The sequence below is a fragment of the Cervus elaphus genome, chromosome 20 (assembly GCF_910594005.1).
Source record: "Cervus elaphus chromosome 20, mCerEla1.1, whole genome shotgun sequence".
Lineage (NCBI taxonomy): Eukaryota > Metazoa > Chordata > Mammalia > Artiodactyla > Cervidae > Cervus > Cervus elaphus.
In genome coordinates this window covers 115,321,692-115,342,882 of record NC_057834.1, presented here as the reverse complement: position 1 = coordinate 115,342,882, position 21,191 = coordinate 115,321,692, and the positions used below count along the sequence as shown (strand labels likewise).

At 50.2% G+C, this 21,191-nt stretch overlaps 1 protein-coding gene across 3 annotated transcripts in view; it reads right to left on the bottom strand.

The window, feature by feature from the left end:
* The window catches only part of TTC39A (tetratricopeptide repeat domain 39A), a 54,313-nt gene extending 34,610 nt beyond the window's left edge, over positions 1-19,703 (bottom strand). The window contains exons 1-2 of one of the 3 annotated variants that reach the window (XM_043876717.1): positions 19,685-19,703; positions 1,876-1,980 (exon numbers count right to left, since the gene is read on the bottom strand). In XM_043876717.1, coding sequence (XP_043732652.1) covers positions 1,876-1,940 — 65 coding nt within the window. In that variant the 5' untranslated portion in view covers positions 1,941-1,980; positions 19,685-19,703. Of the gene's footprint in view, positions 1-1,875; positions 1,981-9,306; positions 9,636-18,601; positions 18,720-19,684 lie in introns of those variants that run through there. The other 2 variants (XM_043876716.1, XM_043876715.1) reach the window with 2 other exon arrangements.
* Between the last annotated feature and the right edge of the window lie 1,488 nt (positions 19,704-21,191).

The following is a 21,191-nucleotide window of genomic DNA, read 5'->3' as shown; positions in this document are numbered from 1 at the left end:
CCTCAGGACACTCATATTTTAAATATAGATATAAAGAACACAGTGCACCCATAAACCAAGAATAAGATGCTTTAGGGAAAAAAAGAACATTGAGAAAACATGGAGGAGTACTAGGGAATTAATCATATGATTACACACAAAAAAGAAAAGTCAATGGATTTAATGATAAGGCTGAGGAACTCTCCCAAAAATCAGGGGGAAAAAAGATAAAGAAATGCAGGGGTGGGGAGGGAACAGATAAATAGCTCAGAAGAGGACTGGACCAGGAAGCCTAGTGGTTGATGTAAAGAAAGTCCAGGAAAGAGAAACAGAATATGGAAGGATCAAACGAGAGAATCTCCTAGAACTGAGTTTTCAAGTAAAAAAATACCAATTAAACAGACCTACATTCCAGCACATCATTGTGAAATTTCAGATTTGCAGGAATAAGAGAGAAGATCCTAAACATGTCTGGAGAAGGAACAAAGATCCCATGCCATGAAAGAAGAATTAGGATTCTCCCAGCTACAGTACCTCCAGGAAACAGGGCAGAAAACAATGACTTCAAAATTCTGAGCAGGAAAGCTTATATTCACGCAACTCTCTCTTAGGAAACTTCTAGAGGATGTGCTCTAACCAAAGGAGGGAGGATATGGATGTGAGAGAGAAAAAGCCAGGCCAAGCAAACTGGAGAGAAGTAAAGGGGATTCCAGGAGCCGGCTGGAAGGTGGCCAGTAAACAGGCCTGTCCCCCAGGGGACAGGTTTCCAGAAAAAGGAGGGACTGAGGGTTTCCCTGATATATGTGAGTATTTAGAGAAAACCTCATGACTTCATGGAGTAGTTTTAAAGAGCTCAGGATAAACATATAGCAAATTAGGCAAATGAAAAAAACGAGACAATTACTAACTCCAAAAAGAAAATGTAATCTTACAGTGTAAGGCTTATCTCTGCGATGAGCATAATTACACAGTTATAATAAAGAAAACACTGATTACTAATTTAGCCAGATATTGTGATATAATGATAGGAGGAGGAGGAAGGAAGGGAGGTGGGGCAGGGGTTTAAGAAAGCTAAATTCTTGTCAACCATTTGTTGTTCAGTTGTTAAGTCCTATCTGATTCTTTTGCAGCGCTGTGGACTGTAGCCTGCTAGGCTCCTCTGTCCATGCGATTTCCCAGACAAGAATACTGGAGTGGGTTGCCATTTCCTTCTCCAGGGGCTCTTCCCGACCCAGCGAATGAACCCGTGTCTCCTGCCTTCCAGAGGGATTCTTTACCACTGAGCCACCTGGGAAGCCCCTTGCAACCATTAGATGATATGTAAAAGTAAAAAGTAACAGGAGTAAATTTTATGGTATGTGAATTATATCTCAACTTAATTTCAGTTTTTAAAAGAAATTGAAAAAAGAGGTAAGTAAAGAAAGAAGAGTCCAAGTGTATCATTTAGAAATAAGGCAGTCGACACTAGAGGAAATGGCTAAACTACTAACTGTCATCATTGCCCTAGAGGCTTCAGTGAGAGCAATTCAAGTCTTTAGTACTCTGGAGGAAAATAACTAAAAGGGGCTGTTTTAGAGCTGGATTCTGTGGGAACAAAAAATCAAAGTGGAAGAAGCCACAAGAACCTGAGGAGAAGGAAGTCACAGTGACCTTGAGGAGGGCTTGACTGTTCATGGCTGTGGAATGGGGATCCTGAGCCATTTTTATGGAATTCTCAGAGGTCAGAGTGACCTAGAAGGCCAAAGGCACTTAGCTACATGGGGTTCCTCTCACGTAAGACTTCTGGTTCTCCATCTGACACCCCCACCCCTACACTCACATATGTGCATGTACACACACACACACACACACACACATACACACATGCTCCACCCCCAATCTGGGCTTAAGCCTCACCTGGGCTTGAGGTAGTTGAGTGCTTCTGAGAACTGGTTGGTGAGGAAGAGGTCAAGGGCGGTCATGCACTGGTCCAGGGCCTCATGGAGGCTGCTCACAGGAGTCCTGGTGGGAAAGACACGAGCATGACCCAGAAGCTCTCAACGAGCCTCGGTGGAGGGTTCACCCGTCCAGGCTGAATCAGAGCCTCCCAGCGCCCGTTTGACCTCCCTGGTGATCCTTGGATGCCTGTCATGAGCTCCTCCAGGCTGCCGCCTCTGTACTAGGACACAGGACAATCTGAACCTACCTCTGAGTATTCCCAAAGGTGGGAGGCGGGAGTGGAAGGGAAACGTCATCTGAGATCCAGTGGGGGGATTGGGAAGGGGATGAGGATAGGGTGTTGGGGGTTGGTGCAAGGAAGCCTCAGGAATAAATTTATCTTACCTTCCATGAGAGTAAAAGGAGACTCTGTGCCCCTTTTGACCCATTGGACTTCTCTGCCCCCACTTGGGGGGCGTAGCCCACCCACAGGCCCACTTCAGTCCTTTTCTTCCTCCTTCTCTAGGCCTTCTCGTGGCTTCCTCTGACCTGCACTCTAGAATCCCACAGGCTCTGTCACAACGGGTTGGAATGGGCAGCCACCCTGTAATAGCTATCCAGGGGGCTTTACGTTCAAGAGCCACCTTCCCAACAGCATCTTTAGTATACCTGGCCTCCTCCCAGTCTTTACACCTTTTTTTAAAAAATATTTATTCACTTTTATTTGCCTGCACAGGTCTTATTTGCAGTATGCGGGATCTTCAATCTTTGTTGTAGAGTGAGAGATCTTTGGTTGTGGCATGCGAACCCTTAGTTGTGGCATACGGGATCTAGTTCCCTGACCAGGGGTTGAACCCCAGCACCCTGCATTGGGAGCACAGAGTCTTAACCACTGGACTACCAGGAAGTCCCCCTTACACCTCTTTATAGCTCTTATCACTCTGTGACCTTTTTTTTTTTTTAACTTATTTTTGGGTTTATTATCTGTCTCCCTCCACTAAAATATAAGCTTCCTGAGGGTGGGAATCTTCATTTTGTTCACTACTGTATCACCAGCGTCTAGTATCTGGTACAAAATGGGCTTTTGAGAAATGTAGGTTAGTGAATGAATGAATGAACAAACAAATGAATGAATAAGTGAAGAACCCTGGGTTCTGAGAGCAAATTCCTTATCTTTCTGAACCTGTTTCCTATCTGAAAGATGAGAGATGATCCCCAAAGTCCTGTCTGATTTCTTGTGAATGTTTCTTCTCAAGGGGGGGGTCTCTTTTACGTAGAGTAGATTCCAAAAAGAGTCTTGATGATCTTACTGAAAAAAGATCCTCAAAAGTTAAAGTTCATTCTCCACCAGATAAAGTCCTACACCTATCGTAAGGCCCAGATCTAAGGTCTGTGTGATGCATCAGCAGAACCTCCCAGGCAAAATGAAGTATGCTTTTTGGTCAAAACTGTTTCTTCTCCCAAATCTGTTCTCCAGATTTCTCATCTCAATTAAACAATACCCCTCTATCAAGTTTCCCAAGCCAGAAATATTAGTAGTCATCCTTGACACATCCTCCTGCTGGCCTCCGTCATCTGCTCCATCAGTGATTCCTATCAGTTCTACCTCCTGAAAATCTCTTAATTCACCTCCTTCTATACCCAGGGGCATCCAGTCCAGGCCACTACCATCTCTACCTAGGTCTGATGGGAGACTCCACCTTCTACTCCTGTCCATGCCTAACTCTTCTGTTACCTCATTTTATTCTGTGCTTCCTTTCTCTTCTTGGCCATCTCTTTCACTCACTCTATTAGATTTAGAGTAATTTCTTTAGATCTTTCATTTCACTAATTCTCTTTAAGTATGTCTCATCTGCTGCTTATCCTGTCCACTGAGTTTTTTTTTAATTTCAATGATTTTATTTTTCATCTTCATAAATTCTACTTGGTTCTTTTTCAAATCTGCTTGGTCATTTTTGGCAGTATTTTGTTCTCTGCTTATTGGTGCAAGTACATCTTTGATTTCTTTCCACATTTTAAACACAGTCACAGTGTCTCATCACTCTAGGATCGTAGACTCTAATTCTGCTATTTCTTGCTTCTGGTATCTATTGCTCACAGCGCCTCATTTCCTTGTATGTTTCATAATTTTACCACAAGCTCCTGTCTGACTGATCCCAAAGGGATTTTGAAATGAGAACCCACTTCTTCAGAGAGCATTTTCATTCACTTCAGCCAAGTTCCCTGTGGTGCTACCACCCTAAGACCACTTATGTTACTTTTTTAGTTTAGCATTTTCAGGACCATAGAGGTAGTATATATTCAAACCTGAAATTTGTGTGAGAGCTGACTGGTATGCATAATTTTCTAGGGAGCCCCTTTGTCCCCACCAGAACTGCTGTCTCCCTTTGTGGTGTGTGGGTATTTTTTTCCTAGTCAATATCCTTACTTGCTGAAGACACCCTTGAGGGTGGCACGTTTATGCAGTGGTAGGGTGGTAGGGTGGTAGGGAGGTAGGGAGGGAGGTAGGGAGGTAGGGTGGTAGGTGGTAGGGAGGATAAGTTCCGACTCCTCACACTGTTGGATAGCCCCAAGTCCTTGTTTCCCATTCCTTGTTGTTGTTGTTTAGTCACTATGTCATGTCTGACTCTTTTGCCACGCTATGGACTGGAGCCCACCAGGCTCCTTTGTCCATGGGATTTCTCAGGCGAGAAAACTGGAGTGGGTTGCATTTCCTTCTTCAGGGGACCTTCCCGACCCAGGGATCGAACCTTCATTTCCTCATCTCCTGCACTGGCAAGTGGATTCTTTTACCACTGAGCTACCAGGGAAGTCCATTCCTTAAGTGTCATTAAAACTCAAGATTCTCGGTTTCTGTAACTTGTAAATGCCACCAGGTTGCCATGGCTTCATCTTATTTACCAGCCTGATTTCAGCTCCCTTGGCTTGAGGGATTTGTTACTTCAGCAGACTCTCAGGAATGTATGTTAAAGGATGAATATTGTAACTCATCCAGCCTCTGGGTAGTTTTACTAAGGGATAATGTAATAGCCAAAGGTATCTTTTTAAAACCCAAATCTGACCATGTCATTTCCAGGCTTGAAAGCCTTCACTGTCTTCACTCTTGGGATAAAGCCAAGAGTGTCTTCCTTTGCGCCCAAGGCTTAGCCTAATGAGTGGGGTTCAGTCCATTCATCTCTGCTGGTGAATCAGTCAGAAGGCAATGAGTACCTGCTGCCCCAGGCACTTGACTGGCGTCCTCTCCTTGAGCGCTCACAAAGCTTTGTGAAGTGGGATTATTCTCTCACTTCAGAAGAGGAGACTAAGGCACGCAGAGAGGTGACTTGGCCAAGGTCACGTGCCTGAGCATAGCTTCTAACCCAAGTTTCTGCCTAAGCCAGTGCCCACCAGCTCAGCCCCAGGGAGTCAAGTCCATTGTCCTGGCTTCTGTCCAGCTCTAAACAACTTCAGAGACAAGAGCCTACATTCCCCTTCTATACACACCCCACTGCCACTCCCACCACCGCCTCCACCTGCATCAAGAAAGATGCAGTCTACTGCATCAGTCTACCTGGAGAGAAAGACACACAGACAGACAGACAACACAGAGGCACATATTCCCTTCTCTGGCAGCCTCAGCACCTCTTCCCCTTAACTGTGGTGAGGCGGGTCTGCGGTGACCTCTCCAGAGCTGGGGCTGGACCCTGGGGAAAAGAGACTGGACCCAGACCGGGGCCTGCCCTGAGGGCTACAGGAGGCAGAGACATGGACAACCAGAGCCTCCAGGGCTGCGCTCACGGGCATCACCGAGGGCTGAAGAGACCAGGAAGTGAGGGTGGGGCAATCAAGGAAGTTTTCTGGGTGCAATGGCCCTGAAGCGAGGACTAGATGGAGAAAGCAGTCCCAGAAGGGGAACAGAGTGTGAGCAAAGGCTGGAGGCATGGCACCATAGTGAGGAGGGGGCGCCAGCCACCATGGGGCAAGTATGGAAGACAGGCTTGGCAAGGCCTATAAGTGGAAGAGTGAGGTGGGGGCATCCCAGCTGGCTGGGGAGCTCAGGCGGGTTGGAGACATCAGCCCCACTGGACTTAATAATAGCACTAACAAATACCCGTCACTGCCAGGAGAATATCACTTCAAGTTATCTAAATTGATGCCTGCATTATTTCACTCAATCCTCCTACCAGCTCCAAGAGCCACAAGTTCTTATCTGCGTTTGACAGATAAAGAAGTGAAGACGGTGAAAAGAGGAACCTGGTTTCCTGCTCCCAGGAACCTGGGAGAAGACAGAAATACTTTCTGCAAAAGCAACCTGCCAAACCTTTCCCTTCCCCTGGCTGTGACTGAGGTCCCCACTTCTCTGTAGGCTGTCCCCATGTTCTTAAGGCCTTTCTGCTCCAAGCTCCCTGCTGGGGCCCAGGCCAAAATATTCCTGGGCTCCCACGTGGTGATGGTGGTCTCTTCTGTGCTGCAGGTGGGGGTGGGTGGGCAGGGATGTCGAGCTGGATGGAGTCTGGAGCATGGCTAGTGACAACGAACACCAGGATCTTTAGCATAGTGGGGAGGGGGCTTGAAGTCAAAGTGAGAAGAGAGCTGAAGGGTGGGAGGGGGGTGTCCAGCCTGGAGCCATCCCTCTCTCCCCTTCCTTCCCACCCCTCCACTTCAGTCTGCCTGGAAATCCCTACCTTAGTGTGTGATGGGCAGAGCTGGGGCACCGTCACACCTGCTGAAAACAGAAAACCCTCCTACCCAGCCCTCAGTCAGGGTGAGGTGGGTGGAGGCAGGGCAAGGCGGCCACTCAGAGCCTCTCAGATGTCAGAGCTGGCCTCTGCTTCCTGCTCCAGCATTCAGGGGGAACTCTGGCTCAGGGGAACACATCTGTAGGGGACCTGTCGCTTCCACAATGACCTTTCTAAACTGCAAATATGATTGGGACTCTGCTTCCAGAGTCACCCTTAGCTGCGCATAAAGCCAGTACCACGTGGCAGGGAGTGATGTGGTGTGGCCTAGGTAGTGTGGAGCTTTGAAAGCAGACAACCCTGGACTATAGAGGCAGCTTAACAATCACTTGTTGGAAAAACTTGAGAAAGTTCTTTAACCTCTATGAGCCTCAGTTTCCTCATCAATGAAATGGGAATGGCAGTAGCTACCTCCCCGTGTTGCTGGTAAGAATGACTGAGACAGTGTAAAGCACAATAAAAAGTACTCAGGAAATGTTAGCAATTTTTTTCCCTAAGATGTTTCCATCATTTCTTTTACAGAGCAGCACCACTTTTATAATGAAACTAAGTAACTTTAAAAATTGAATGCACATGTCCTACTACTGGGCAATTCCACTCCTACCTGGGAACCTGGAAGAACACTCATATATGTGCAAGACAATCACTTGAGAATATTGTTTGAATAACAAGACCCTGGGAACCATCTCAGGTTCAAGTGGACCTTCCTTCCACCTCAGGAAGGCTGGATAAATAAATAAATAACAGTCTCTACAACAGGTGGCGTACCATACATTGGAAGGCAAGTGCAGACCAGGGTTTCAAGGATCAAGAGACCTTGATCTCAGAAACCTGAAGGTGAATGGGTAAAAAGCAAGTTGCAGAATGATTTATGCTGTATGACTCCATTTACAGAAAAAATTTAAAGAACTACATAACTTTTAGGGTTAAACATACTCAGTAAAAGAATAAAAAGACAGAAAAATGATAAAACCAGAAAAAAATTCAGAAAAAAATTGTGACTGTCTCTGTAGAGGGAAGGGTAGAGGTGGTCCACAGGGGCTTTGACCATCTTTGCCATGGTTTATTTCTTAAAAAGAATATGAAATAAATGGGGCACAATAATATTAACATCTGAAAAAGCTTGCTGGCAAGGGCATAGAGTTCATTTTATTATTGGCTATACTGTTCCAAAGGTTGAAAATATTTCATAATTTTTGAAGTGATGGAGATGTAAATGTTGGTTTGTTCACCACTGACCCTCACACATGGAGCTGGGCTGAGCAGGCCTGGGAGTTTGTTGAGTGACTGAATGAGTGTCTGTGGTGAAGGAACTGCTTTGCCCCTGCTCTGCTCAGACGCCACCAGAAGGCACTGACTGGGACCAGATGGAACTTGAGGGCATGCAAACGGGCAGGTATGGTTTAGTAGAAGGGTGACCTGCCAGTGCAGAAGGGCAAGCTCATTGCCCTGAAGGCCCAAGGAGGGGCCACAGGAGCCTAGAGTTGTAGAGAGGACTCAGGCAGGGATGTGAGGGTGCAAGGAAGAGGATGAATGAGGGTTCTAGTCTGGGGGTTCAGGATTCTTTGATAGGTGCCCTTGCTCCACACCTGCCTTTTCTCCTGAAAATCAATTTTCTTGGCCCAGTGGGGGTGATGCTCAGGGCTGGGCAGACAGACTTAACTAGCTTCCAGATTTACGGAGACCAGCCCAGAGAAGGAAGGGAGCAGCCAGCCCAGCCTCTCTGTATTTTCCAAAGGAGGGACCAGAAGTCTAGAGAGGATAAAGGACTTGGTCAAAGTCACACAAAACGTTGCCTGACTTACCAGGCAACCCTCCCCTAGGACAGGGAGTCCCCCGGCCACCCAACTTCCGAGCCCTCAGTCTGGAACACACAAGGGCCCTGTGGAGGCTGCCAGCTGACAGGCGGCACCAGCCTTGTCGCCACCCTATTCGTGTGTTAGTCCTGAGGCCCTACGCAAATACGGTCCTGTTGGCCAGGCTCCAGGCAGAATGGCACCCCTCCCAGCTCACCTGGGCCGGATCTCCACCCAAAGACTTCCTAGGAGCTCTGGCTCCCAACCCCTAGCAGCGGGGCCCACGAATGGCCAAGAGCTGCTCACTGCTGCGGGCAGTGTAGGGCCCCACCGGTTCCTCGGCGGGGGCAGTGGCGATGGACACAAGTGCCACGTTGAAAGTGACAACGGCCACCTTTACTCCCGCTGTTCCTGTCGTGCCCAGGGGGCCCAGCCGCGTCCTAGCTTAGCCTTTTAACTCCTTCGAATATCCCTGAAGATGAAGTAGTGCCTGGCATCAGACCCTGCTGGTTTCAAATCTCAGGCCCACTTCTCACCTCCTGGGAGACCTAAGACAAGTCATCTAAGAGCTACTGGCTAAGGTCCCTCACCTGTAATGGAGGTGATGACGGTGGGCTCAGGTGTAAACGCCAGCAGGGAGGGAGGAGGCTCTGACGTGGCTGTGGCCACAGCTTCCGACAAAGTTGGGACCCAGAGGGGAGTGACCGACCCAGGGTCCCCGGGGTCTCCACCCTCCCCGCGCAGCCCCCTTCCCGCTCCCCGGCTGCGGCGGCGGCGCCCGGAGGCAGGGGCTGGAAGCCGCAGTGCGGGCCGCTGGGGAGACCGGGCCCGGCGCCGCCCCCCGTCCCGACCCGGCCCGGCCCGTGCCCCCTCGAGGCGCCCCGCCGCGCACTTACCCCGCAGGTAGGGCGCCCGGGGCGCTGGCCGTGGTCATCGCCGAGGGGGGCGGGCAGCGTGCCCCCGCGGACGCCAGCCGCGGCCCAGGTGCTGCCGCCGGAACCCCGAGCGGGCGCTGTGCGGCCGAGCCGCGGACGCGGCGCCCGGGGAGGGGCGCGCCGGGGGCGGGGAAGGCGGCGGGGCCGGGCCGGGCCTCGGTCTGCCCACCCGCGCAGTGGGGCCAGGCCGCCGCCCGCCCGCGGCCGACCGCAGACGCGGGCCCTGCAGCGGGCGCGGGTGGGAGGGCTGCCTGGGGCCGGCGAAGGGCGCCCTCCATAGCCCCCATTCCCGCTCTGACAGTGACAGCCGGGGCGCCCAAGGTCTGCCCTGCCCATGACCGAGAACCCTTTGCGCTCAGCCCGCGGGAGGGGGGCTCACGCCTTCCTCACGGAGCCCCACCAATCTGGGCCCAGAAAGTCCTCCTAGACCTGAGGTCCACCTCCCTGCCACTCTCCCATCCCCACAGCGCCCCCTTCTCAGCGCCCCTGATATGAGCCCTTCATCATCCTACTGCATTGGTGGGGGGCAGTCATGCAGAGAAAGACCTGAATTTTAATCCCACCCACTTGCCCACAGCTTGGCTGTGCTTGCAGGAGACCAGAAGGCAGAAAATCATGCCATTTAGTACTCACTGCCAGCCAGCAGTTCACACTTGCCTCCCCAAAGAATCCTCATAACTGCCATTTTACAGATGGGGAAACTGAGGCACAGAGTTCCTGTGACTTGCTCAAGGCCACTCACCTAAAAAATGGCAAGTAGTGATTGGAACTCAACCCTCCTGGCTCCACACACTCTTGCCTTCTTGGTCTCCTCTCCCCTGAATCCCCAGGGCCTATGTGGGGTCACCCATTACACTTCAGATGCCTACTGTGTGCCCAGGCCTCAGGTATATGTCTAGGACCAGAGTTAAGTTAAAGCCGACCAGGCCTCCTGGCAGAAGAGCCACTGGCCCATGAAGAGTTAACCAGCGGCCACCTCCAGGCTCCAGATGCTGTTGATCATGACTCATCAGAGCACGTGGCTGCCATTAGAGCTGTCCCTTCACAAAGGCAGGGGACAGAGGGAGGAGGGGCTCCAGCACCCCTGGATCAGCCCTGAGCTCCAGGATGTCAGAAAAGGAAAGAGGAGGAGCCTGTAGAAGCAGCCATGTTAGAAAGAGGGCTTGGACTAGGTCCTGGAGGAGCCAGGCAGATTGGGCCCGGTGGCAGGAGGGGAGAGGCTTTGGGGACAACTGTTTGAATCTAAGCAGGTTGCCTGGAAAGGTAGTGGGTTTTTATCCTGTCCATATGTGAGCAGAGGCCAGATGCTCACAAGCAAGGGCCATCACACCTCTGGGATTCTGACATAGGCATGGAAAAGCTATTTAACTACAAGGAGCAGACTATGATAACATCCACCATCATCTCTAGAAGTCTGGGTAAGGGAGAATGCTACAGAAGCTGGAGGAGTCTGGAGGCTTACTAGAGAAGGTGGACATAGAGTTGAGTTTTGAAGTTTGTATTGTTTATACACAAGGAAGTTGTAGAAAGGATGTACCAGATGGGTACATGGATCAAAGAGCGTGGAAGTGGCAAAGGCACACTGATGACAGCTGGAGTTTGTGAAGCTGGTGAGAAGCCCAGCAATGTGTTAAAGAGGAGCCTGGGTGAGGAGGCAGGTGGAGGAGACTCAGATGGGGATAGGGGGTGGGGAGTGTCTTGTCACATGCCGCGCACTTTCAGGTCTCTAGGCATTGGCACATGCAGTTCCCTCTGCCTGGAACACACATTCTTCCTTGTTATGTATTATTCATTTGTTTAACCAAGGGACAATCCAAAAGCATATAATTAAAAGGCTTCTTTAAAAAAAAAAAAAGAATACAAATTTATCAGTATAAAATTTAGAGTGTCCTCCCAGAGCTTTGGAAGGGGCCAGGTAAGTGAGGTGTTCTGAAGCTTTATGCTACTTTAGCTTCAAGGTAAATCTTTAGTTGTATTTGACCAACATTTATTAAAAACCTGCCATGTGTGAAAGCTCCTACTCACCCTGAAAGTTTCAGTTCAGATGCCTCCTCTTCCAGGAAGCCCTTCCTCCCTAATGGGGGCAGTAGCTTCCTGGGCACACACTGCTCTAACCCATTCTGACCTCCCCTATGACCTGGGGCGAACAGCATCTGTGTGGTAGGGGTCGAGTGAGGTTTGTATGTGACTGTCTCTGCCATCAGACTGGAAGCCTCTGCGTCTGGTCAGACGTCTCTGTGTCAGTGCCCAACTAACCACCAAAACCTTGAAACTTGGGCCTAGCACTTTACCATTTTCCTCTGAGGTAATGACTGACATTCATCACCGGCTTAATATGTGCTGCGTATGTTAAGTATATAAAGTGGATTATCTTATTTTAATGTACACATTTAACTACCTCTTGGAGCCTCAGTTTCTTCCTCAGTAAAATGGAAATTCTGCCTGCTTCACAGGGTCATCTTGAAGATTAAGAATTCCTCTGTGTAAAATGGCCGGGATAGTGCCTGGCATGTGCCTTCAGTGCTATTTAAGTGCTCTGATGCTGGTGGTGGTGGGGCCAAGGTAGATGCTATTATTCTCCACCTTGTACAGATGAAAACTGAGGCTCAGCTCTGCCTTCAGAGCTGGAACTCTGTCCACACCACAATAGTAGCAGCGATGCTGGAGTCACTCACCTGGTGAATCAGAGTATCAGAGTGGCCTACCCTTCAGGAGGGTTCCACCCAGGCAGTTCCCAGCCCCCAGGAGCTCTGGCTCAGCCCCAGACCTGGGGAGCCCATGAGTCACCATTATTTCCATCTCCCAACCTAGGTGACCTTGCTCAGGTCACCTACTTATTCCCAGGAGACCAGGAGAGCATCTTGAGTCCGGGGTTCCTTCCTCCCTTGCCAAGGGAACTTTTTTCTGCTGCTTTGTGCCTAGGAAACGGTGGGCCTGCTTTCCTCTCTCATTTTCTCCCCAACCAGCAAAAGCAAACAACTGGGCTCACTGCACTTCTCAGTGGCCCTGAGAAGCCTCATATAGACTGATTTCACTGATACCATCTCTCAGCTTAAGAAGACCTTCAGGGAATTCCCTGGTGGTCTAGTGGTTAGGACTCAGCATTTTCACTGCTGGGGTTTGGGTTCAGTCCCCGATCAGGGAACTTGTTTTTCAGTTGCTAAGTTGTGTCCGACTCTTTGTGACCCCATGGAGTGCAGCATTCTAGTCTCCTCTGTCCTCCACTATCTCCTGGAGATTGCTCAAATTCATGTCCATCAAGGAGGTGATGCTATCTGACTAATATCCTGCAAGCTGCATAGTGTGACCAAAAAAAAAAAAAGCCTTCAATAACTAACCTCCTCAGAATGCTCTAGAAAGTTCCACAGTAGCTTTATTTCCCATCCTACAGATGAGAAAACTGAGGATTGAACCAAGTATGACTTGGACTCAGGTCTGCTGCTGCTGCTGCTAAGTCGCTTCAGTCGTGTCCGACTCTGTACGACCCCATAAACGGCAGCCCACTAGGCTCCCCTGTCCCTGGGATTCTCCAGGCAAGAACACTGGAGTGGGTTGCCATTTCCTTCTCCACTCAGGTCTAGACATGTCTTAAACCAAATCTCAACTCTATCCTATAGAGAAAATGTGTGGAAACGGGTGGGGGAGATGTCACACAAATAGGGGTCTGAGCATGTGAAAAGTGATGCCATTGTATAAAAGAAGCTTAAGCTGTGAAGTCAGCTTTGCCTCTGCCTCTCTGAATCTCAATCTTCCCATCTGTAAACCTGCGGTAACAGTGCCAACCTCTCAGGGATGCTCGTAAGCTTACCAAGCATTACACAGGTGACCCCTGATCCCCTTCCCTCTTCACAGCTGCCTTCTCAGTGCCTTTCTCCAGGCCTCTCCCTTACATGAAGCACCCCACCTCCACTGTCTCTAAAACCCAGAACTACCCCCTCAGACCCTACAGCCCTCCTAACCCGCTGAGCTGGTGACTGTAAAGCTGGTTTTCCTTAAAGTGAGTGAGTGAGCTCCACCCAGCAGGTTACAGGCTTGAGCTCGTTAATAATTCACAAGTAAACAGGCTCATCCACAAAGGGCCCTGGAAGAGAGCCAAACCAGTCACAGTTCTTCAATATTCCCTGGAGAGGGGCCCTTAGGGAGGACCAGGCCTGCTCCTTGGGCTGCCCCCCTTCCTCCCCATGGACTCTGGTCCTTACTAGCTGTGTAATCTTGGACAAGTTACTGCCTTACTCTGGCCCTTATTTTCTCTCTCCCCACCAAATATAAAAGGAAGAGAAGGTTGGACCAGGAGGTCAAGGGCCCTCCTTGCTCTGATGTTCTTGGTTTCTGGGATCTGAGCTCTTTTTCAAAAGGCTGGTCCCCCAGAGCTACCAAGGGTGGGTCTAAGAAAGGGACACCCCATCAGGCACAAAAACCAAGAACAATTTTGAATGAAAAAAAGATGCAGAATGCTAATGAGGGGTTTCTGGCATTGAGTGGCATCCTGTCAGAGGTCAGAGCTGCAGAATCAGGAAGATCCGGCTAGACTCCCAGCCCCACCATGTCCTAGTTGTGTAGTCCCCAAGCAAGTCACCCTACAGGCTTCAGTCAGGGCAGGGAGGGAGTGTTTCAGAGAGCAGGTTTGCAAGCTGGGGCTTTTACCCCACCTCTGACACCCTTGACCAGTGATTTCATCTTTGAAATGGGGATGTTGACGGCACCAACCTCACTGGGTTGTTGTAAGGATTAAATGAGATAATAGACGTAAACTCTTAGAATGGGCCTGGTCGTTATTCTTTGAGCTTTGGTTTCCTCACTCATAAACCAGGGATAACAAGACTGATTTGAGCAATAAAATAAGCAAATGGACCTGAAAGAGTTTTAAAACCTGCAAGGCTAGCCAGAGAACAGGGACTTCCCCTATGACATGCACCCAGACCTGGCCAGGACCACAAGGGCAACACCCACTGGACATCTGATACCTCCCTCAGGGCAAACGTGCCACCTCACTCACTGCTGGTGGGAGTAGAAAGCGGCACTATCTTTCTGAAGGGTAACTGGAATTATGGGCTGAGAGCCTTAGAAAGATGACCAGTAACACCTGGGCAGCAATCATATCTTAAGAAATAATCACAGACACAAAGATTTATGGTACATGGATGTTCATCATAGTGTTTCTCATAATAAAGATATAGCTGGAAATCATTTAAATGCCCATAAATAAGGAATTGTTCAATGAATTATACTGAACTATTCTGCAGATACTGAATTTATAGAGAATTTATTTGCCTGGATGACTGCATTGTCCCCTGTTTTCTCTGCTCTTACCCATGTCCCTTTATTGTCTACTCTCCACACAGCCCCAGCCCTACTTGATCAGATCATATCACTCTTCTGTTCACACCTGGGCACTGGCTCCCCGGTGCTCCGTGCAAAAGTTAAAGTCTTCACCAGCCCTCCTGCCCTGCCGTCTCTCTCTCTCTCTGGCGTCATCTTCCTTTATTCTCTGATTCAGCCACACTGGCCTCCTTGTTCTTCTCCAAATATGTCAGGCATGCTACCCCCTTGGGCCATGGTATCCTCACCAGAATCGGAGGGGCCACATGGCGCCTCCCACATCAGAGCCCTCTCCCACCCCGTGCATCTGCCCTTGGCCACAGAGGTAAATCAGAATCCTGGGGTCAGTAGCTTCAACATTGTAAAACTTGGCATTTTAAATCATCAGTCTGATAATCACAGATGCCTCAACTCACAGGATCTGAGAATCCCATAGGTGAAAATTCAGCACGGGCCTTGAGTCCAGATCCAGAGCCAAGGAAGGGACCCCTTAACAGCCCAAGGATTCCAGTCATCAAATTTGACACTCCCTATCTGGAGGCATCTTAGAGCTCCTTGAACTCAGGCTCAAACTGAGAGCAGGAAACCTGTCAACGGCAGCCGCAGCAGGCCCCTGGCCTTTTCGGCAAGGTCCCTCCATTCCTGGGGCAGCCCTCTCTCCCACAGCAGCTCTGCCACTGAATTACTCTCTTAAAAGCATCCTGCCTGCCTGCACTTCCTCTCCTACAGGAGCAGCCACGGTGGGGGGCGTGTACTGGCATGACTGGTAAGGGACCCTGTTTATAGGCCAAGTAGGTGGCCGTCACTACATTAAGATGCTCAGGCATCACTTCCCTCTTCTCACAGCTCTTGGCTTCCCAGTTCTCGTGCCTGCAATCACACCATTGGCTCCCAAACCTTCCTTTTTTTTTTTTTCTTTTTTTAAAGATTCATTTATTTATTTATTTATTTTAGACTGTGCCGGGTCTTTGTTGCTGCACACAGGCTTTCTCTAGTTGTGGTGAGCGGGGCACCTCTTCGTTGTGATGGCTTCTCATTGCAGTGGCTTCTCTTGTTGTGGAGCACGGGCTCTAGACACACAGGCTTTAGTAGTTGTGGCATGTGGGATCTTCCTGGATCAGGGGTCAAACTTTGTCCCCTACATTAGCGGGCAGATTCTTAACCACTAGATCACCAGCCCCTAAACCTTTCTGAATCCCTTCTGTTCAATGCAAATACCATAGATGGAGGATCCCCTTGTAGCGGTGAACTCACATTTACTGATCACCAAATCTGCCCCAGTGGTTGGCTGTCAGGTCCTTTACCAACGTGGCTTCACCAGGTTTTCCCACGGCTCAGTGAGCAGCTGTTGTTTTACAGATGAGTAAACTGAGGCTCACATGGGTCAGGCAGCTGAATCAGGGTCATAGAGCCAGTATGTATGGTAAAGTGGGGGCTGAGCACCTTCCCAAGTCCTTCACCCTTTGGCCAGGCTGTGGGAGACAATGCAGTGTGGTGGGTGAGGGCCGAGGGTGAAGAAGTCACAGGTCCTGAGCTGAGAGAATGGAGATCTGGTTTGTTGCCTCAGGTGAGAGACTCTGTAAGGGCATCTGGGAGTCAGAATTCTCTGGGTATTTGTGTCCAGCAAGTTCCAGCTGAGGTAGAAAGCCAGGAGTGTTCAGGTCCTCACCTACACTCCTCACACAGGGGGCTACAAGACGGAGCACAACTGGGGTCTTACAGGAGGGCAGGTGGGCAAGAAAGCCACGTGGACCGGGCTCCTCACCCTCTCAACCAAGCGATCTCACCCTCCTCAGAAATCATTCTCCCATGTTCTCATCAAAACCCAAGCATACTGTGCTGGGCTTCAAGGACGTGGGGGTAGATGAACCCTGTCCCCTTTTCATATGTAGAGGGGAGACAGAAGGGGGTGATCATGAGCAGTGTTAAAATAGTCTGTCTTCTCAGCAATATCCTTTCTCCACCAGCAGCAGGGTCAGCTTTAAATATGTAAATCCCCTCCCTAACGCCCTCTAGTGGCTCCCAATACACAATAAAATCCAAACTCTGCCCTCTTCTGGGTAGCCTGCCTCCTGGATCCTCAATGACACACACACCTCTCTGCTCTTCAGACACATCTGAGGCTTTGACAGGAAATATCCTCACTGATGGAAATGCTTTGGGCATAATGGATTTTACTGTCCATCACATTGCTCTATTTTAAGCCACATATACGTGTGTGTGTGCATGTGTTTGTGCTCAGTCATGTCTGACTCTCTAACCCCATGGACTGTAGCCCTCCAGAATTATGTTCACAGGATTATCCCAGCAAGAATACTGGAGTGGTTTGCCATTTCCTCATGGCTGAATCACTTTGTGTACACCAGAAACTAAATACAACATTGTAAATCAACTCTACTTCAATTGAAACAAACACACAAATAAAAATACCCAGAAAAATCAAAGCTATGGTATTAAAAGTCAGGATAGTAGTTACCTTTGTGGGCCTGCCCCTGGGAGGGGCACAAGGGAGACACTGAGGGCTGGTAATGGTCTGTGTCCTAATCTGGGTGCTGGTTACATGGGTACTGGTTACCTTGTGAAGAGTCATTGAGCTCTGTACACTTAAAGTGTGTGCATTTTTCTGTATGTATGCTACCCTTGAATTAAAAGTTTAAGAGTTAAAAAAATATATATATATATATATATTTAAAGAAAAGAGATCATCTAAAGTTGAATCTTACGGGGTGACTGTCAGGAGTGGTAGATGGCATTCCAGGCAGAGGTAGCCCTGAGCAGCTCAGCACAGTTGTGAGAGTCCTACAAAGCCAGCCATTGTGGCTGGACCAGAATGAGGGTCAGGGAGTGATAGGAAGTGGGCCTGGGCAGGTCACAGCCCCTCCGCTGGAGAGTCTTGACCTTTCACCACTAAGTGATAGAAAGCCACAGAAGAGTTTTAAAACAGAAAAATGACATGGTCTGGTTTTTGATTTAGAAAAGACCAGTCTGAAGGATGGTCAGGAAATGGAAAAGTTAGGGGCTGTTGCAATAGTCCAAGGGGAATGAACAGCTTCGAGAGTCATCAAGAAGCTAAAATCAGCAGAACTTGGAGACCAGGGTGGAGGTGAGGGAGGGAGGTGACAGAGATGACTCCCAGATTCCAGGCTTGGGCAACTGAGTGGATGACTATGCCCTTCATTGAGATGGGAACACAGGAGGAACAGGTTTGAGGGTGGGATGTGAAGTCTGATTTGGGGCTTTCCGAGTTTGATGTGCCAACAGGACAGTCAGATGGAGGTGTTGGGAGGGCAGTTAGGTTGCCCTTCTCCAGGGCGTAGGAGGGTGAGCTTTCAATATACAAAGGAAAGGAATTAGGGGTCAAAGCTCAGAAGAGAGGCCAGGGCTGTCCCCTCTCCCCCTTCTCATGAGAACACGTCTGGAGATACCAACTCACCCAGGAGTTGGGGGTGACACCCAGAGGTGATGACACACCCCTGAAGGGCTGACTGGGAAGGGCTGTGGTGTGCAAGGATGCCCACTGGGGCATAGGATTTCCCTCCACACTGCTGCCCCAGATGTGGAGGGTGAGGGCTGTGAGCAGCCCTGCTGGAGGAGAGGCGCAGCTGCCCACACCTGACTCCCAGTCCGGCCCAGGTCCAGCTCACCTGAGTTGCCCTCACAGGTGAAGCACCGGAAGCGGGGCTTGGGGTGATGGGTGGTATCTCTTCACTCCCAAGCCCAGCCCTGCAGGGGGCCCTAACAAGCGAGCAAGCGACACGTGGGGCGGGCGGTGGTGAGAGGCAGTGGGCTGCCCCTCCCGGGGCCCTCCGGCCGTTACCCCGCGCCCAGCAACCCGCACGCTGCCGTCTCCAGCTGCGTCCCCTCAGTTGTCCCTCGGTCGGCTGCCGTCCGGCAGTCTCACCCGCGCCTCCCGCCGAGTCCCCACCCCGCCTGGTACCTGTAGTCGCTTTTCCCGGAGGCCGCCCCCTTCCAGGCGGTCAGGAAGGCCATGGACGCGGGCCCGACTCGGAGGGGGCACGGGCGGCCCCTCGCGGCGGCGGCTGCAGTAGCGGCGGCTCTGGTGGCCGCACCTGGACGGGGTGGGCGGGGCGGGCCCCGCGGCTCCTCCCCGCCCGGCCGGGCGCCTCCCTGCCTGACAGGGGCATTGATGTCCAAGAGCCGACCTGCGGTCCCAGGGCGAGACCACTCCCGTCCACGGTCCCCCACCCCAGGGATTTGTCCAAGGTCACACAGAGAGCCAGTGGCAGCGCCAGGACCTACCCCAGGCCCCTCCACTCCCAGTATTGAGCCCGTACTCCGTATCGAGGGGTGATGGCGTCACCAATGCCTTTCCTACCTGCCTAAGTGCAGAACCCGCCTTGCCAGGGCTGTACCTGAATGGGGTCAGGGGCTTGGGGCTGCCCTCAAAGTGCGCGGGCACAGAGCAGGAGGGGCGGGCAAGGAGCGGACAGGAGGAGAGGAGCTGCTGGAGTGTGGGAGTGCAGGCTGCGGGCGGAGCACTGGGACACCGCCCTGCTCACAGACTTCTGGTTCCCAGCCCCTGTGGGAGGTGGGAGACAGAGGAGAATGAACCTGTCTCCAGCACAAACTTTCTTTGGAACCCCATAGTTTGTCTTAGGTAATGTACATTTTCACTTTTTATTTAAAAACAGTAATAAGTAGAAGAATCAGCTCTGGAGCAAGTGAGCCCCTGGCAGTGCAGCCCAGCAGGTTGCATGGGGGTGGGGAGGGTGGGAACTCGACTAAGGGTGAGGAGCAGGGGAGCAGCTTGAGGAGGTATTCGAGAAGGATCACTCCAAGGTGGAGTGTGTAGGATGGATTCAGGGGTCCCTGGAGACTTCTGTGAGGGAGTTGGGTGGGGAGGGGAGGTGGCAATCTGTCTCCTTTTGGGCTGGGTCTGTATCCTACGTCTTGAGCAACACAACTGATGCATCAAATGGTGACTGACTGTAATGTGCCAAACCCTAAGCCAGGTGTCTTACACAGATTCTCATTTAATTTCATCTTATTAAATACTCACCCCCATTTCAGTTGATGAAACTGAGGTTCAGAATGGTTCGCTGACTTCCCCGAGACCAAGCCTTACAACCAGATCTGTCTGCTTCATCTGGTGCTCCCCTCAACCCTGCCTGTGGCCTCCAGGTGGGCAGGGCACGGAGTGGGAGTCCTGGTCAAAGCAGAGGGCAGAAGCCTCAAGGCTCACCTGGGCAGTTTCTCTCACTTTTCCTTAATAAGCAGCAGAGAAAATACAACCTTTTCCCTTTTCTCTGAGCACTCATGTCATGGTCTTGGCAGATCAACAAGGGCCCGAGAATGCTGCCTATTTGACCACAAAGCTAGAGCTTCCAGATCTGGAAATTCCAGTTACAGTGTACTCAGGAACCCAAACCCCTCAGCTCACATAGCTTTGCCCAGTCTGTCAGCACTGGGCACTGCAGATAGCCAACTTCCTCCTGGGCTCGCAGGCATGAACACCACAGGAGCTCAGATGGCCTGGTCCCCTATAGGCACCAAGCCATCTAATCCTGAGTGGGACTGAAGTCCCACCCAGCCTCCAAGCCCACAACCACCACTACTTCCTATCGGAAGCCTTCCTGTATCTCCCAGTGGAGGACTAGCTCCCTCTTCAGAGATTAATTTTCTCTCAGAGCATTTAGCACTATATATATTTTTAATCCTTACCATATTAGTCCCACTCTTCAGATTTCTATCTGAAGGTACTGAGAATGTCTTGCATTTGCATCTTCCGCGGAGCCTAATACCATTGTTACACATACTAGATGCTCATTACTGAGAGAATGAGGGACCTAATATTTATCAAGTTTCTATTCAGTGGCAGACATTATGCTGAAGGCATTTACATACACTACCTCTATTCTGGGCAACTCTGCTTTGAGAATATTTGAGTCAGTTTAGAAATGTTCCTGAGATCAAATTAGGAACTGGGGGGAATTCTCTGGAGGTTCAGTGGTTAGGCCTCGTAACTTTCACTGATGAGGGAGGGTTCAATTCCTGGTCAAGGCTAAAGATTCCTGCAAGCTGAGTAGGGTGGCCGAAGGCGGGGCGGGGGGGGGGCGGAACTGGGATTCAATCCAAGGGTTCTCAAACTTCACGGCTTGTTTCCTGTTCTTCTTTGACATCTGGACAGCTTCATCATCATATTATTTTCATCACCATCATTTGCTTAGAACTTTGTTAGGCATTATTCTAAAACCTTCTTATGTATCAACTCATTTCATCCTCAAAATAATCCTATCAGGTATGTCCTTTTACAATGTCAATTTCTATAGTTGAGAAAATGAAGCAGAGGATTAAGCCATCCGCTGAAGATAACAAAGGCTAGTTAAGTGGCGGAGCTAGGACTCAACCCAAGCAGCCAGACTAGAGTCTGTATCTTAACCCCAGTCCCAGTCTGCCTGCCGCCCAAGATCTTAGAATACACGTAGTATTTATGAACCACCTTCCCAAAGTTTATCTTGAATCTCACGTCCCCACCCCCCACCCCTCAAGGTATAGCAGGTTTTATT